We start from the raw sequence: 17,529 nt of genomic DNA, 5'->3' as shown, positions 1-17,529 counted from the left end.
AATGGCACTTAGGAGCCCATGCGGACACACAACACTGCTAAAGTGGCAAGAGGACTAAGATCTGTCATCTATAGCTATATGGTTTGTGACCCATTTGAGCATCTTGAGATGTAAGACCCTGTCTCATAAACTGAAAGAATGAATGAATTGGGGGTACGGGAAGAGTGTCTCTGCATAGCTCAAGCTGACTTCAACCTTTGGGCTCCTCCAGTCTCACAAGTGCTGCTGTTGAAAGTTTGCATCAGCACACCTGCTTCTAAACGCTGCTCAGACTGCAAATGTCAGATTACAAAAACAAACAAAAAACCTGAAAGCCATCTTGACTGCAAAGATTTCGGGAGTTGGATTCAAGGGACAAGTAGAGCTCCCTCCAATGCAAATTCCTGGCGTTCCCAAAGGACATTTTCCCTGCAATCTTTCTAGAAAAAGTTCTTCAGAAACTTGGAATCATTGTTATTTAGATAGGTTTGTTTCTTCTGTTTTCCTTAAAAGTTCTTTCTAGCATATAGATTAATTTATGTCATTCATCGTATGAATCAAACATAAAAGTTCCACCTGAAAGCCACAGGGGGTGATTTGAGCCTGTAATCACGGAGGTTCAGAGACTTTCAGCACAACAGGGACAGATGCAAGGCACTGCTCCGTTCTCACCAGCAGCAGCCTGGAGGATTTCCATGATCTCTTTTTCTTTCTTTTTTTTTTAATATTTATTTATTTACTTATTATGTATATAATATTCTGTCTGCAGACCAGAAGAGGGCACCAGACCTCATTACAGATGGTTGTGAGCTACCATGTGGTTGCCGGGAATTGAACTCAGGACCTTTGGAAGAGCAGGCAATATTCTTAACCGCTGAGCCATCTCTCCAGCCCCTCTCTTTTTTTTGTTTTTTAGAGACAGGGTTTTCTCTGTGGCTTTGGATCCTGTCCTGGAACTAGCTCTTGTAGACCAGGGTGGCCACAAACGCACAGAAATCTGCCTACCTCTGCCTCCCAAGTGCTGGGATTAAAGGCGTGCGCCACCACGGCCCAGCAATGATCTCTTTTTTAAAAGATTTTTTTTTTTTATTCAAGACAGGGTTTCTCCGTAGCTTTGCAGCCAATCCTGGAACTCACTCTGTAGACCAGGTTGGCCTTGAACTCACAGAAATCCATCTGTCTCTGCCTCTCGAATCCTGGGATTAAAGGTGTGTGCCACCCAGCAAAATTTATTATTAATTTTTTATGTGCATGGGCGTTTTGCCTACATGTATGTTTATGCACCATTTGCACGCCTGGTGCCCTTGAAACCCAGAACAGGGCATCAGACACCCTAGAACTGGAGCTTCAGATGGTTGTGAGCTGCCATGTGGGTGCCAGGAATCAAATGCCAATCCTCTGGAAGAACAATCAGTATTCTTAATCACTGAGCCATCTCTCCAGTCGCATACATTTATTTTATTCCTAATTGTGTGTATGTGTATGTACACGTGCACGGGCATGGGTGTGGATGCTCCGGAGGCCAGAAGGTGGAGGACCCCCAAGAACTGGATTTACAAATAATTGTGAACTTCCTAATATTGCAGAATAGTCCTTTACACTGAGTGAAGGCGTGTCACTGTGATTGCTTTAACAAAGAGCCGAATGAACAATAGTTAACCTGGAAGAGGGCTCAGTGAAGAAAAAAAGGAGTCACCGCTAGACACAGAGGGAGCAGGACATGCAGGAGAGATAAAAGCCACAAGCCATGGAACTGCATGTAGATTAACAAAAATGGGTTAATTTAAGTTATAAGAGCTAATTAGAAACAATCCTAAGCCAAGGCTAAGCTTTCATACTTAATAAGTCTCTGTGTCATGATTCGGGGGCTGGTGGTTCAAAAAACCATGCTACTACCTGATATGGGTGCTGAGAACCAGACTTGCATCCTTGGCAGGAACAGCAACAATTTTTTGTTTTGGGTTTTGAGACAGGGTTTCTCTGTGTAGCCCTGGCTGTCGTGGAACTCGCTCTGTAGACCAGGCTGGCTTAGAAATCACAGAGATCCACCTGCCTCTGCCCCCTGAGTGCTGGGATTAAAGATATGTGCCACCACTGCCTGGCATCTGCAACCAATCTTTAATGCTGAGCTGTTTCTCCAACCCTCAAGTGCTAGGATTACAGGCATGCTCCACCAGTCCCAATACTAAGTAGGGTTCTGGTAAGGTCATTAAACTATCCCACTGTGTTAGAAACATAAACTTGTGTCTTCCCACAGTGTTAGGATTTACTTGTCTGATGAGATGGCTCAGAGGGAAAAGGCACCTGCCACACCAAGACTGACATATTACGTGTCACACAGTTTACATAAGTATATACAGACTTTGTCTTCAGCTCTGTAGAGGTGGGTCATCGTTTGAGAGAACTGGTAATCTGTAACTCCAGTGCCTGTGATCCAACACCTACTTCTGGTCTCTGGGGGTATCAAGCATGGATGTAGTGTACAAACATGCATGTGGGTAAAACACTCATACACACAAAATAATTATAAAATTTAAAAGATCCTGTCTTCAATTATATAAGCAACTCAGTGATACCATGTTTACAGTTAGAATTAGTTTTCAAACTTTATAACCTCTCACTCAATCTTTGTTTTCTGTAGCACTTCTTGCTAATGTGCTATATCATTTTTTTAAAGATGTATTTATTTATTGTGTATACAGTGTTCTGTCTGAATGTATGCCTGTATGTCAGAAGAGCACCAGCTCTCATTACAGATGGTTGTGAGCCACCATGTGGTTGCTGGGAACTGAACTCAGCACCTCTGGAAGAGCAGTCAGAGCTGTTAACCTCTGAGCCACCTCCCAGCCCTTATATCGTTCACTTCTTTATATTAATATCTTCATACTTCCGTCTCCCAAGCTATTTCAAAGATTTTTCTTCTCCTTGTCCTTTTCTCCACTTCCTCTTTCTTTTCTTCTTCTCTTTCTCCTTCTTTTTCTGGGAGGATGGGTGGCAATTGTATTCGAGACAGGATTTCTCTATATATTGCTGGATATCCCCGAACTCACTCTGTAGATCAGGCTGGCCTCGAACTCAGAGATCTGTCTGCCTCTGCCTCCCAAGTGGCTGTTTTTGTTTTGTTAGAGAGAGGGTTTTTCTCTGTCTTGCCCTGGCTGTCCTGTTTTGTAGATGGTGGGTTCTGTAACATTTACTATTTAATAAGATAGTGAAATTCTTCCTCACCTATCCAATTGTGGGCCTCTGCATAAATAGTATACAGGTTAAGACCAAATTACTGTTACTAAAAACAAAAACTGTCCTTTCTTTCACAAGCAATCCTCTAAGGTCTTGACCTGTGTGCATCATTTTCTGAACTACAACCTGTCCATTCATTCTGGAACAAAACCAGCTCCAATGTTAGTATTGCAGGGAGGTGAGATTGGAATCTGGAAAACACACAGCAAAAAACTGACCACTTCCCCAGACTTACTATTAGCCGGCTCTAGGCTAGGTGAAGAGGCCTTGCTAGGGTCAGATCATAAAGTACCTCTCAAGAGACTTGATTTGCTTGACCTAGGGAAAGCAACGCCTCAATTTCCTTATCATTAATAACCATTTTATCCAAGTTTTCAGTTCTTATCGACCAAGGCATGCAAAGTTATTTGCAGTGTCCACAACAATTATTAACTGTTGAGACGAAGACTCGTGGTTCTTTCCTTTACAGCCCGTTCACTTTAACGAAAAGCAGCCAGCGCCTCCGGAGCTGCACATGCGCAACAACCATAACTTGCCATGCCCTTTCTAATGAAATCTCTTGTGGAGGGAAAGAGGGAAGGTACGGTCGTTCCCGTCCCACGGGTGTCAGCAGATGTTTAAAATCACTATAAAATCGGCGGCATCGCAAACTCAAGGGGCCGCCTTCCCGGATCCGCCAGCCCGGGTCTAGCACGCCGACGTAGTCCCACCCCGCTCTGCGCCAGAAGCGGAGCGCAACCACCCGCCGGCAGCAAGGGGAGGGGCCAACCGCCCTGCCGGCTTCTCATTGGTCCGGAGTCACGGAGCGGCAAGCGTCTTCCCCTTCCGGTCCCTGGGTGGTGGAGGCCCGGAAGCTCCCGCCTGCGCTCATTGGCTGGGGCGAGCTGTCAGTCATCCCGCGTCCGGCGGCGGGCGCGGCGCGGCAGTGCGCGGCCTGTAGAGCACTCGCGAAGCCTGCTGCAGAGAGAAGATGGCGGTCGCGGTGAGAACTTTGCAGGAGCAGCTGGAAAAGGCCAAAGAGAGCCTCAAGAACGTGGACGAGAATATCCGCAAGCTCACCGGCCGAGACCCAAACGATGTGAGGTGAGTGTCGGACGGAACGTGCGAGGTCGGCGAGGCACTCCTCGCGTCGGGGCGAACCGGGGCGGGAGGGCAGCCGGCCGGTTGTGGGCCGGCCGGGGTCATGAGGCCACTTTCTCGGGCAGCGGCCGAGCATGCTTCTCGGCTAAGTACGGGAGACGCCATCTCTGCGCCCTAGGGCGCTGAGTACCGGTGCTGACCGAGGAAGAGCGAACCTGGCTGCGCGGCATGGCTTCCGCACCCGTGGGAAGGCCGAGCCCACGGCTTCCCGCCCTTGGCGCTGCAGGCCCGGAACTGCAGTACAAAGCCCCTTTCCACCCCGGCTGCCCCCAGCCCGGGCCAAACCGGAGACCCTCGGGGGACGCGAGTGGCCGCCTCTTCCAGTTCTGGCCTAGGTGTCCCTCTCTTTGGGCGGGCAGATAGGAGCTAATCCAATCGAGCCTGATTAATGTGTTACGGCCTCGAGATAAATGTATTTTCCGAAATACTGATCTTGGGGAAATAAGGAAGAGGAATGTAATTTCCAGTTTCAGAGAAGTGGATCCAAAACTCAGTTTTCCTTAGGGCGTGCCATGCCTGTGGAAGTCTGATGCCCTTGCATTTGTTTAAAGAAGGGCTTGTGCACTGATTATAAATCTCTTACAGGCCCATCCAAGCCAGATTGCTGGCCCTTTCTGGTCCTGGTGGAGGTAGAGGACGTGGTAGTTTATTGCTAAGGTAAGATCTTTCATGTATGTTAAATAATGATAAATTTATAAACTTAATTATGAGGAGCTGGGGTGGTGGCGCATACCTTTGATCCCAGCACTCAGGAGGCAGAGGCAGATGAATCTCTTGAGTTTGAGGCCAGCCTGATCTAAAAAGCGAGTTCCACCACAGCCAGGAGTGTTATACATTGAAACCCTGTCTTAGGGGGAAAAAAATCAGATTGAACCAAATATATATGGCAGATGTAATGACCTGCTAGGTTTTTAATAAACGTAATGGAAAAGTGGAGGTTAAAGTATTAATGAGAGCCGGGCGGTGGTGGTGCACCCCTTTAATCCTAGCAGTCAGGAGGCAGAGGCAGGTGGATCGAGGCCAGCCTGGTCTACAAGAGCTAGTTCCAGGACAGCTAGGGCTGTTACAGAGAAACCCTGTCTCACCCCCCAAAAAGTATTAATAAGAACAGGTTCTTAAAACCTTTATTGTATTTTTAAATACCGTCAATGCTTTTTGACTTCTGCGAATATAATTGGTGGTAGAGTGTTGATCTGTAGAAGGGGAGACGGCAACATTGTCCTGTGAATGCTCACTTAAGTTTACTGCATTTGGAAAGGTTTTTACTTACTATGAAGTCAATTAAGTTCTCTCACCAACTAGAAATACCAATTTAACTTGTGTTTCTCAAGCTTTCTGTTGAATGTTTTTCATTGCAGGCGTGGATTCTCAGATAGTGGAGGAGGACCCCCAGCCAAACAGAGAGACCTGGAAGGGGCAGTCAGTAGGTATGTTTTCAGAAGATTTGGGAAGCATCAGTACCTGCCTTGTTTTCTGGGACAGGACGGATATTCCTGCGTTTGTATAAAGATTTAGCAGCCTATCACTTCTCCCTGGAGTCCCTTGGTGTTTGACCTGTGCTAGCCAGTATCTTAGAAAAGTCAATAAGATTAGAAGATGTAACTTAACACTCTCTGTTTTGTTAATCATTTTGAAATCATTGTGAGAAATGTTGGTACCATAAGAGAGCAGAATTTGGTTTGAGCATTTTTGCTTCTATTTTTTTCACTGACAAAAAAGTAAAAGAGGTGTAAACTGATGGAATGTGTCTTCTGGAGCTGAGTTCCAGAAAACTCCTTTGCCTTTGGTTATGTGTGCACTTGATTGTTCCGTGATCACTTAGATTATTTTTTCTGTGATAGGCTGGGTGGGGAGCGGCGAACAAGAAGAGAATCACGCCAGGAGAGTGACCCAGAAGATGATGATGTTAAAAAGGTATTGAAATTAAATACTAGAGGATAAACATGATTCACAGTGCATTTTGAGAAGCATGTTCCCCATGTGCAGAAAATCACAAAGACTTCCTTTTCTCTTGTAGCCAGCGCTGCAGTCTTCCGTTGTAGCTACCTCCAAAGAGCGCACACGTAGAGACCTTATCCAGGACCAAAACATGGATGAAAAGGGGAAGCAAAGGTATCTGCAGGACATGTCAGATAGTAGCGTACTTTTAAAAAATTACATTTTGTTAAATGCCTATAGGATCTCTTTAAAAATGGCAGATTTTGTGTAGATTCTGCAGACGGTGATTTTCTTTTGCTGTTTTTTAGGAATCGACGGATATTTGGCTTGTTGATGGGCACCCTTCAAAAATTTAAACAAGAATCTACTGTTGCGACTGAAAGGGTATTGGTGCAATTTTGTTTTTTCTCATTTACTCATTGCTAAACGGGGACTAATGTTCTTTTTTTTTTCTTTTTTTATTTTTTTTTCTTTTTTGTTTTTTTCGAGACAGGGTTTCTTCTCTGGCTTTGGAGCCTGTCCTGGAACTAGCTCTGTAGACCAGGCTGGTCTCGAACTCACAAAGATCCGCTTGCCTCTGCCTCTCGAGTGTTGGAATTAAAGGCGTGCGCCACCATAGCCCGGCAGGACTGATGTTCTTAAAAAGAGCTTGAAAATTCTCATTGCTTTTGTGCTGAGGGCTTTTGATGTGAGGCTCTGGCTCAGCTGGTATTGAATATGTGTGTGTGTGTGTGTGTGTGTGTGTGTGTGTGTGTATATATACATATATATGTGTATATATATGTGTGTGTGTATATATATATATAAAATCAAAATGACCTTGACCTCTATGCTCCTGCTTCCGCCTTAGAAGTGCTGGGGTTGGCTAGCTGGTTGGCTGGCTGGGTTACCTGCCTGCCTTTGAGTTTCTGAGATGGGAGCTTCACTGTGTAGCTCTGTGTTGAAACTCACTATGTAGACTAGGCTAGCCTCAGATCTGCCTGCCTCTGCCTCCTGAATGCCGGGGTTAAAGGTGTGAGCCACCATTCCTGGCTTTCTAATAGTATTTTGCCTTTATTTTATGTGTATGGGTGCTGCCTTTATATATGTCTGTGCACTTTGTACAGTACATGTGGAGGCAAGAAGAGGTTGTTAGGGCTGGAGGGCATAGAGCTGTGAGCTGCCTTGTGGGTGCTTAGAATCAAGTGCAGGTCCTCTGGTGGTTTTTTTTTATCTCAGCCGTTTTAACCAATCAAAGAAAAGATTTTTATTTATTTATTTACTTTTGAGACATTGTCTTAGGTCGTCCAGGCTGATCTTAATTCTTAAGATACTCTGTTTTTTTTATTGTGTATATCTATGTGGTCACATATATTCTATGTTGTCCTGTGGAGATAACAGGAAAATTTATATGTAGGCCCAAAGGATTGACATCCAGTAGTTAGCAAACACCTTTATTTGCTAGTCCATCTCACCTGACCCTGGCCTTGAACTCTTGATTTCACCTATGTCAGTGATAAGCTGAAACACTTTATCAGCTTTAAAGCTCCTATTCATAGTAGAAGCCTGTCTCAAAAATTCTGTCCTGGGGAGACTTGGTAGAGTCTTTGCCCAGGATAATTAAGACCCTAGGTTCAATTCCCAGTACAACCCTGGCCCTCCTACCATCACCGGGGGGAGGGGAGGATTTTCTTTAAAGAACACGGGAATACAAGATAAAATCTAAGGAAACACTAGAACCTTCAAAATTTATTTTTAACCGAATTTTTTTAAAATGTTTTTTGTATAGTCATAAAGAGCCTGAACCTGTAAATATTGAGAGCATAGGCTCTGGCCTAAGCTCTAACAGCCTCATCGTGGGTTTTTTGTTTTTTTAAGAATTTTTATTATTTATTTAACTTTATTTATGTGAATTGGTGTGAAGGTGTCAGATCCCCTGGAACCTTTTACAGACAGTTGTGAGCTGCCATATGGGTGCTAGGACTTGAACCTGGGGTCCTCTGGAAGAGCAGTCAGTGCTCTTAACCACCAAACCATCTCTCCAGCCCCCTCATTGTGGGGTCTTAGTACAGTCCTAATTACTTAGGTATCACTTTTTTGGGGAGAAGGTTTAATTACATTTATTTATGTGGTAGGGACGTGTATTGCGTGAGGTCAGAGAGCAGCTTTTGGGAGTTGATTATCTCCCTCCAAGATGTGGGTTTGGGGATGGAACTCAGGTTATCAGGCTTTGATGGCATTCACCTTTACCTCTTGAGCCATCTTACTGGCTCTCGGTCTCAAATTTTTCTTCAAATAAGGAGTTTGGGGCTTTGCAACTAATTCAAGTATTTGGTTTTGACTTTGTCTTTTTGAAATAGGGTCTCATGTAATCCAGGCTGGCTTGGAACTACCTATGTAACTAAGAATGACCTTAGTTATTGGTCTTCCTGCCTCCCATACCCACATGATGGAATTACAGGCATTAAATCACCAGGACTGGCTCAAGAGTTGTAATTGAGTCTTATTGCATACTCCAAGGCAATCCTTACCACTCTAGAAGCAAAAGGCTGCCCTTTGCAGTTTATTTCATTTGGCCTCTATACATTTTTATTTGGGTACATTCAGTGGAACTGATGTTAATGCTTCTGTGGGAAAACTAACAGGGAAGAGGGAGGCGTAGATGCCACCACAGGCCTGTGGGGGTAATAGTGCATGCCCCACCCTGTGTTCTGGGAGTGGGACTCAGTTTCCCAGGTCTGGGCAGCAAGTGCCTTTATCCAGTGAGCCATCCTGCAGACAAATGTTAAGTAATATCAAAGAAACTTTTATCATACAGTGTGGTGGCTAATCTTTTGTGACTAATGACTTTCAAATTTAGATATTTATGGGGAAGGGCCTTAGTCATGATTTCTTGAAATTGCCCATTGCAATCATTCCCAAATACTAAGTTCAAATTACTAGTATCTGGAAGTGTGATGCAGATAAAAGTGTGCAAATAAATTTATTTACTAAAATTGTAAGTTTTAGGTAATCAAAACAACAGTGTTTTTTTTGTAATTGAACTAAAACCTTGATTATCTTATATACTAAGTTGGGCTATTTATTTTTAGCAAAAGAGACGCCAAGAAATTGAACAAAAACTTGAAGTTCAGGCTGAAGAAGAGAGAAAACAAGTGGAAAATGAGAGGCGAGAACTGTTTGAGGAGAGACGTGCCAAACAGACAGAACTGAGGCTTCTGGAGCAGAAAGTTGAGCTTGCGCAGCTGGTGAGACGTGTTTTATAAGTCCTAAATTAGATGATCCTTCATGTTTACAGACAGCTGACCTTTTTACATTTTCTTTAGCAAGAAGAATGGAATGAGCATAATGCCAAGATAATTAAGTACATAAGAACTAAGACAAAGCCCCATTTATTCTATATTCCTGGAAGAATGTGTCCAGCTACCCAAAAACTAATAGAAGAGTCACAGAGAAAAATGAATGGTAAGTAAATGAAGTCCACTGAATTTTCTTAATGTTAAAATCATACATTCACATATGCCTGTTTCTTAGAAATGATTTAATAGTTCAGTTTTGGGTTGTTTTTATGTTATTCTGAAATTGATAGTGGGGTTAGATAGGGTTTAGGAGTATTTTCTGCATAATTGAGTTTAACTTCAAACTCATTTTGTACATCGTGATTATATATAATAAGATTTTGGAAGATTATTTTGCTTTATAATTTTAGTAGGCACTGAAGAATGCTAAAGAAATAGGACAATTCAGCAGTGGTTATATATGCCTTTAATCCTAGCACTTCAGAGGCAGGCAGATCTCAGTTTGAGGCCAACCTGGTCTACGGAGTGAGTTCCAAGGCAAAGAAGTCTGTTACACAGAGAAGCGCCCCCCCCCCCAAAAAAAAACAAGGCAAAATAAACATAAGTTCCCGTCAGATATTCATGTGAAGGGCTAGACACTGCTAGGCTGGTAATTGGGCATTTTGTTGTACCTGAGACCAAGAACATTAACTATATTGGTGGTTCTGCTTTAAAAGGTTGATTTTCATCTAGCATGAAGTTCAGCAGCAAAGATGTCCCTGTTATCCTCAGGTAGATGTCCAGGTTTACAAGAGTGTAATTTCTTGGTCTGTAGGTGTCCTGTCAATATTTGATATTAATGTGTGAGCTTGTAATACATTTACAATAATCAGTATTGTCATTTCTTCAGAACATTCAGGGACTCAAGTTTAGTTCAGCTATGGAGTGCTTGTCTAGCTTGCGTCATAATAAGATCCCTAAATTCAGTTCCCAGCACTGCCCCTCCCAAAAAAGAAGTTACCTAAAATTATAAAAAGATGATTAGGTAATGGTGATAATTTGTGACATGGTATAAAATTACTATTAAGTTTCTTAACCACTATAAGTTGTACCTATGTAATTTTTATTGTTTAGCTTTATTTGAAGGTAGACGCATCGAATTTGCAGAACAAATAAATAAAATGGAGGCTAGGCCTAGAAGACAATCAATGAAGGAAAAAGAGCATCAGGTGGTGCGTAATGAAGAACAGAAGGCGGAACAAGAAGAGGGTAAGGTGGCTCAGCGAGAGGAAGAGTTGGAGGAGACAGGTAATCAGCACAATGATGTAGAAATGGAGGAGGCAGGAGAGGACGAGGAGAAGGAAGCAGGTGCAGTTCATAGTGATGCAGAGAAAGAACAGGAGGAGGAGGAGCAAAAGCAGGAAATGGAGGCTAAGATGGAGGAGGAGACTGAGGTAAGAGAAGGTGAGAAGCAGCAGGATAGTCAGCCAGAAGAAGTTATGGATGTGTTAGAGATGGTTGAAAGTGTCAAAAATGTAATTGCTGAGCAGGATGTGATGGGAAGTAATCAAGTCGAAAGTATAGAGCCTTCAGAAAATGAAACTAGCAAAGAATTGGAGCCAGAGATGGAATTTGATGTTGAGCCAGATAAAGAATGTAAATCTCTTTCTCCTGGAAAAGAGAATATTAATTCTGTGGAAGTGGAAAAGGAGTCTGAGGAAAAAGAAGATAAAGAACCTGAACCCCAACCTGAGCCAATGGCTCAGCCTCAGCCCCCGCCTCAGCCCTTTCCCCAGAGCCAGCCCCATTCTCAGCCCCAACCCGTACTCCAGTCCCAGCCTCTCTCTCAGCCTGAGACTTTGCCATTAACAGTTTTGCAGCCTCCACTTCAGGTGATTCAGGAGCAAGGAAATCTCCTACCTGAGCGGAAGGATTTTCCTATAGAGTCTATAAAACTCCCTGAGGTGCCTCTAGAGCCAGTCTTGACAGTACATTCAGAAAACAAAAATAAAAACAAAACTAGGAGCAGAAGCAGAGGTCGGGCACGAAATAAGACAAGCAAGAGTAGAAGCCGGAGCAGCAGCAGCAGCAGCTCCAGTAGCAGCTCCACCAGTAGCAGCAGTGGCAGCAGTTCCAGCAGTGGCAGTAGCAGTAGTCGAAGCAGCTCGAGCAGCAGTTCCAGCAGCAGTGGAAGCAGCAGCAGAGACAGCAGCAGCAGCACTAGCAGTAGCAGTGAGAGTAGAAGTCGTAGTAGGGGCCGAGGACATAACCGAGATAGGAAGCACAGGAGGAGCGTGGACCGGAAGCGAAGGGACACTTCAGGACTAGAGAGAAGTCACAAGTCTTCCAAAGGTGGTGGTAGTAGAGATATGAAAGGATCAAAGGATAAGAGTTCCCGATCTGACAGAAAAAGGTCTATCTCAGAGAGTAGTCGGTCAGGCAAAAGATCTTCAAGAAGTGAAAGAGACCGAAAATCAGACAGGAAAGACAAAAGGCGTTAATGGAAGAAGCCAGGCTTTCTTAGCCTATTTGCAGCAGAAGATTTGATGAGTGAAAAGGATTACCTTGTAAGGAGATGCTGCCTTAAGAATTGCATGTTGTAAAAATTCTTTTTGGAAAATACAGACTGTTTGTTTACCAGACATTCTTGTACTTTTTGCATAATTTTGTAAGAGTTATTTATCAAAATTATGTGAGGTTCTAAAATATGTAAAAATAATAATAATAAAAAAGATTACCATCCCTTGTCATCTTTTTTAAATGCCCCATTACTCCTCAGTCAGAATCTGTATATTTTAATAGGTAAATCTTTAACTCGTTCCTTTATGTTCTGTACCATACATTGCTTTTGTAGAAATAAATGTGCATCTTCCATTATTTTTGAGATGTCCTTGTTAACACTTGTATAATAAATATCTTTATATCATTTTCAGTTTTTGTCACAAGATACTGAACATGATCAGAATGTTTTTGAAAGTTTCATCACTTGGATTTGCCTGAAAACAGTTATTTTGAGTTACCAGGTCTTTACAGCTTTGACGGGGAATAGTTCTTTTAAAACATTTAAATATTTCCTATCTTACTATTTTAATCTAAGCATTTTTCTGTTTTTCATTTACTCCATTCAGTTGGTAGATAACTTAAACAGTATAATTTGGTTGTCATTTCATGATTATGGGAGCATCGTTCTTGTCCTTACAACTAACTACTTGTGTGATAACAGCATAGTGTATAAATCTGTTAGAGTTATCACCTCCTGGGTGGTGGGGGGTAAAAGTATTTTTTAAACTTGGTTTTTGAATTTGTGGTCTTGTCTTTTCCGTTGGCTATAACTGAAACATGCCAATTTGTGTTCTCAAGAAGTTTTGTTTAAGGAAGTATTGTATGAAAGTTCACACAATGAAGGAAGCTCATCTAGACTTGACTATGTAAACAAGATAACACACAAGTGTACCAAGTGATTATTAACCTTGTTTATAAATTTGTATGGACTTGGAGTATCTGTTGCCCATTACTATATATGTGCAAATAAATGTGGCTTAGACTTGTGACTGTTTAAGATTAGTACTTGTATTAACGTTCTGATGCATATGAGAGCATTTAAATGATAGTGACTATTTTTGAGTTGATATTTTAACATTGTAGCTTTAGCTTGACTTTAAATATTAAGTATGCCGTCTACAAGTAAACAGTTTGCGTGAAAAAAGAACAAACATCTTCATTTAGTTTTGTGTCTATACAATCCATGTGTTAAAGCAAATGCGAAAAGAATTTTTAAGAATCCTTTTCTTGGCAGGCAATGGTGGTGCTCGCCTTTAACCCCAACACTCAGGAGGCAGAGGCAGGCGGATCTCTGTTGAGTATGAGGCCAGCCTGTTGTACAGAGCAAGTTCCAGGACTGGCTCTATAGCTACTGAGAAACCCTGTCTCAACCCCCCCCCCCCAAAAAAAAATCCTTTTCTTGGGTAAAATGAAAAAAAAAAATTAAACTATAGAACCACCTATACTCATGAGCCTGTTTAAACCAAGACCAGCTTAACAACTTGTACTCTGGGTAAAACATTACACCTTGTCCTGTGCAGTGGAACAGATTGGTAAAGGAATGACTAGATTTAAAATGGCTGAAGAGGAAAAAAGTTTGACCTGTCTTTTAAAGCACATGGGTTTTACGGAATGGGGAGAACCTCTAAGGAAGGAGTACTCAACATTTTTGACTTAAATATGTTTGTCTGTGTGGGTATGTGCAGGTGCCAAGGAAGCCAGAAAACATTGGATCCCTTGGAGTGAGAGTGCTCAGTGTGGCTGCTGAGGACCAAACTTGAGTCCTCCGCTAGAGCAGTTAGGAACTCATAACTCTTGATGACGTTAGTGTATGTTGAGAGCCTGTGTACTGGAATAGAGCTGTAGAGCAGTGCCTAGAGCGTGCTAGGCCCTGGATGCAGCCCATGGTGTGATACAAGTTTTGCTTATTTCTGTTGTTTTCATGATTAACATTCAGTTTAGGGTCTTGTATTGGCTGAACACATCTCCAATACTGAGTTGGACCTGAAGCCTAGGGGTTTTTTTTTGGATTTTTTTTTTTTTCCATTTAAGACAAGGTTTCTCTGTAACTGGGTGTCCTGGAACTCATTCAGTAGATAGACTGGCCTAGAACTCTGATCTGCTAGTCCAAACCCTCATTTTTTTACCTGGGAAATTTGAACAATTTTCATGTTTATGAAGAATATAAACATTTAAGCTCAGCTAGTGGATAATGATCAAAGGAGTATAATTCATAAGGAGAAAGGAGTAGTTTATAATTTCCACTTAAAGCTTTATAAATATTAAGCACCATATTTATATGCATTTTTCAACTGGAAGGCTTAGTTTTTTTTAAAATTTAATATTCACTACTCAGTGTGTTTGTAGGCCAGAGGAAGGTGTCAGGTCCCTCAAGCTGGAGTAACAGGCAGTCCTGAGTTACCTTTTGGGTGCTAGTAGGTGGGTGCTGAGCCATTTTTCCAGCCCATGGAGGCTTATTAGCGTGTATATACATTTCACATGTATATGACATATTTGTTCCTCTTGACCCTTCTCCCATTCTTCATTCTCTTCCCAAATAGTCTCCTTTCATGTTCTTATTTTAGCGACTTTCCAAGTTTAATTAGGGCTGCTTATAAGAGCACAGGTATGTAAATGTCTCCCCAGTAGGCATTAACTGTAGATCTTAGGGAGAAGGGTTTGTGACCCTTTGACTAATATTCTTTGTGTATGTGTGTGTGCATTTAACTATTGTGAATTCTCCTGGACTAAACAGAAAAATCATGTCTTGAGAAAAAATAGTCGTGAATTCATGGCTAGTGATATGGCCCAGCAATTAAAAATGCTTGGCAAACCTGGCCGATGGTGGCCCTCACCTTTAATCCTAGCACTTGAGAGGCAGAGACAGGCATATCTTTGAATTCAGGGCCAGCCTGGTCTACAGAGCAAGATCCAGGACAGGCTCCAAAGCCAAAAAGAAAAAAAAGAAAAAAAAATTGCCCAATAAATCTGAGTTTGATCCCTGGAACCGATCTCTTGCAAATGTACATCTCTATTCACAAATACATATACACATACAATAGTAATAAAAGTTTTTACTTTGATTGACAGCCCATATCTTTTTATAGGCCTCATGTAACCCTGATGTTTACCATGACTCCCAGTGCAGGCAAGCACTCTGCCTATTACAAACTGCTTTGCAAGGGCCTGGGAAGATGGCTCAGCAGATAAGAGCACTGGCTGTTCTTCCAGAGGTCCTGAGTTCAGTTCCCAGCAACACACAATGACATGCAACCATCTAGAGTGGGATCTGATGCCCTCTTCTTACAAAGTCATGCATGCAGATAAAACACTAAATCTTTTTTTTTTTTTTTTTTTTTTTGGCTTTTCGAGACAGGGTTTCTCTGTGGTTTTGGAGCCTGTCCTGGAACTAGCTCTTGTAGACCAGGCTGGTCTCGAACTCACAGAGATCCGCCTGTCTCTGTCTCCCAAGTGCTGGGATTAAAGGCATGCGCCACCACCGCCCAGCAAAACACTAAATCTTAAACAACTTCTTCAACCTTAACAGTATCCCACAGTCCTTGAGCGTAAAGGAGGGTGTGAGCAACACATTCAAGCTCCCTTCAAATGGATGTCTGTTCTAGTGTGTGCTTGAGGACTTCTAATATAGCCATAGTATGGTCATGGATGCCTACCTTTGTGTTACAAAGCGCAGTTATTTGGTCACTGATTTCGTTGTAGGTAAAATGACCTAGAAAATTATGATTAAGGTCTCCTATGTGTTCCTTATTTCCTTCTCCACCTAACCCATAATCAGTTGCATTTTCCTGATCTTTATTTTGAGCATATTGAGATCTATCACTTTAGGGGCTAGAAAGATGGGTTTTTCCGGAGAGCCTGAGTTAATTTCCCAGCACTCACGCCAGGCTGATAAAACTTCTATAACCCCAGCTTTAGAGTATTTGACATCCTGACATCCTCTTCTAGTCTCCTCAGACACTTCTATATACACAAAACAAGTTTTTTTTTTTGTTTTTTTTGGTTTTTTTTTTTTTTGCTTTTAAAGACATGGTTTTTCTGTGTAGTCCTGGAAATTCATCTGTAGAGTAGGCTGATCTTGAACTCAGAAATTCACCTGCCTCTGCCTCCTGAGTGCTGAGATCAAAGGTGTGCACCACCACCACCTGCCTTCAAACACAAGTTTTTTAGAAGTCTTAAAAATCTTATTAAAAGGGGGCTGGAGAGATGGCTCAGCAGTTAAGAGCATTGCCTGCTCTTCCAAAGGTCCTGAGTTCGATTCCCAGCAACCACATGAGGGCTCACAACCATCTGTAATGAGGTCTGGTGCCCTCTTCTGGCCTGCACGCAGACAATATTGTATACATAATAAATAAATATTTTTTTAAAAAAAAAAAAATCTTATTAAAAAAAATTATTTTACAATGTCTTACTAAGGTCACTTTCCTTTGCTTGTCTATCATTTTGTCAACAAAAATTAATCAGAGCTTAACTAAATATTCTCCAGTCACCTTTTATTCTCATGAAATTTTGATACCAGATTTTTTTTTTTGTGTGTGTGTGTGTGTGTGTGTGTGTGTGTAGGGGGAGTGTCAAGATGGTCTCCCACAGCCCAGGCTGGCTTTGGACACATCTGTGGAAGCAAGGAAAACCTTGAAGTCCTGATCCTTTTGCATCCATCACCCAAGTGTTGGGACTATAGGCCTGCATCACTATGCCTGATTTTGACTAATTTTTTTTTTTCTTAAGACAGGATCTCACCATGTAACTCTGGCTAGCCTAGAATTCACAATGTAAACCAGACTAGCCTCAAACTCAAAGAGATATGACTACCTCTGCGCTTGTATGTGGTTAACGTACACATGAGCGTAAGTCCCAAGGAGGCCAGAGGTGTCAGATTGTTAGGAAGCTAGAGTTAGCTGACATGAGTGCTATGTATACTTTTGGTTTGGTTTGGTGTGGTTTGGTTTTTTGAGACGGTTTCTCTGTGTAACCCTGGTTATCCTGGAACTCTGTTGACCAAATGGCCTCAAAGTCACAGAGATTTGTTTCCTCTGCCTTCCAGGTGCTAGGATTAAAGGTGTGCGTCACCACTGCCCAGTAACAATGTGTATTCTCAACTGCTAAGCCATCTCTCCAGCCTTTGTATTTAGTTTTAATGCAAACTTTAGAATAACTTCTTAAGAACCAAAAATTATTTATTTTTGTTTGTTTGTTCATTTGTTTTTGTCTTTCTAGACAGTGTTTCTCTGTGTGGTCCTGGCTGTTCTGGAACTTGATCTATAGACTTTTTAGTTGTCTTTCTATTAACTTATTTATTTGTTTGTTTGTTTATTTATTATGTATACAGCATTCCTTTCATGTATGTCTGAAGGCCAGAAGAGGGCACCAGACCCCATTGCAGATGGTTGTGAGCCACCATATGGTTGCTAGGAATTGA

At 42.2% G+C, this 17,529-nt stretch overlaps 1 protein-coding gene across 1 annotated transcript; it reads left to right on the top strand.

Annotated features, from left to right (window-relative positions):
* Nucleotides 1-4,136: 4,136 nt before the first annotated feature.
* Pnn (pinin, desmosome associated protein) lies at nt 4,137-13,100 on the top strand. Its single transcript, XM_041658626.1, has 9 exons — nt 4,137-4,299; nt 4,942-5,013; nt 5,715-5,783; nt 6,198-6,270; nt 6,374-6,468; nt 6,603-6,678; nt 9,366-9,521; nt 9,600-9,738; nt 10,686-13,100. Exons 1-9 carry the CDS (start codon nt 4,187-4,189, stop codon nt 12,050-12,052), a joined length of 2,160 nt encoding a protein of 719 aa, XP_041514560.1. The 5' UTR covers nt 4,137-4,186; the 3' UTR covers nt 12,053-13,100.
* Nucleotides 13,101-17,529: the final 4,429 nt, after the last annotated feature.

Source organism: Microtus oregoni, unplaced genomic scaffold (genome assembly GCF_018167655.1).
Source record: "Microtus oregoni isolate MIOR12 unplaced genomic scaffold, Mior012 000009F_ref0000495, whole genome shotgun sequence".
Classification (NCBI taxonomy): Eukaryota; Metazoa; Chordata; class Mammalia; order Rodentia; family Cricetidae; genus Microtus; species Microtus oregoni.
Note: the sequence above shows the minus strand (reverse complement) of the source record. Positions and strands in the feature narration are given on the sequence as shown.

What these genes read in the sequence shown, in the direction of transcription:
- Pnn (XM_041658626.1), top strand. Translation starts at nt 4,187, where the DNA reads ATGGCGGTCGCGGTGAGAACTTTGCAGGAGCAGCTGGAAAAGGCCAAA. An exon ending in AAGATGATGATGTTAAAAAG is followed by an intron (nt 6,271 to 6,373) that starts GTATTGAAATTA and finishes TTTCTCTTGTAG; the next exon opens with CCAGCGCTGCAGTCTTCCGT. An exon ending in CTACTGTTGCGACTGAAAGG is followed by an intron (nt 6,679 to 9,365) that starts GTATTGGTGCAA and finishes ATTTATTTTTAG; the next exon opens with CAAAAGAGACGCCAAGAAAT.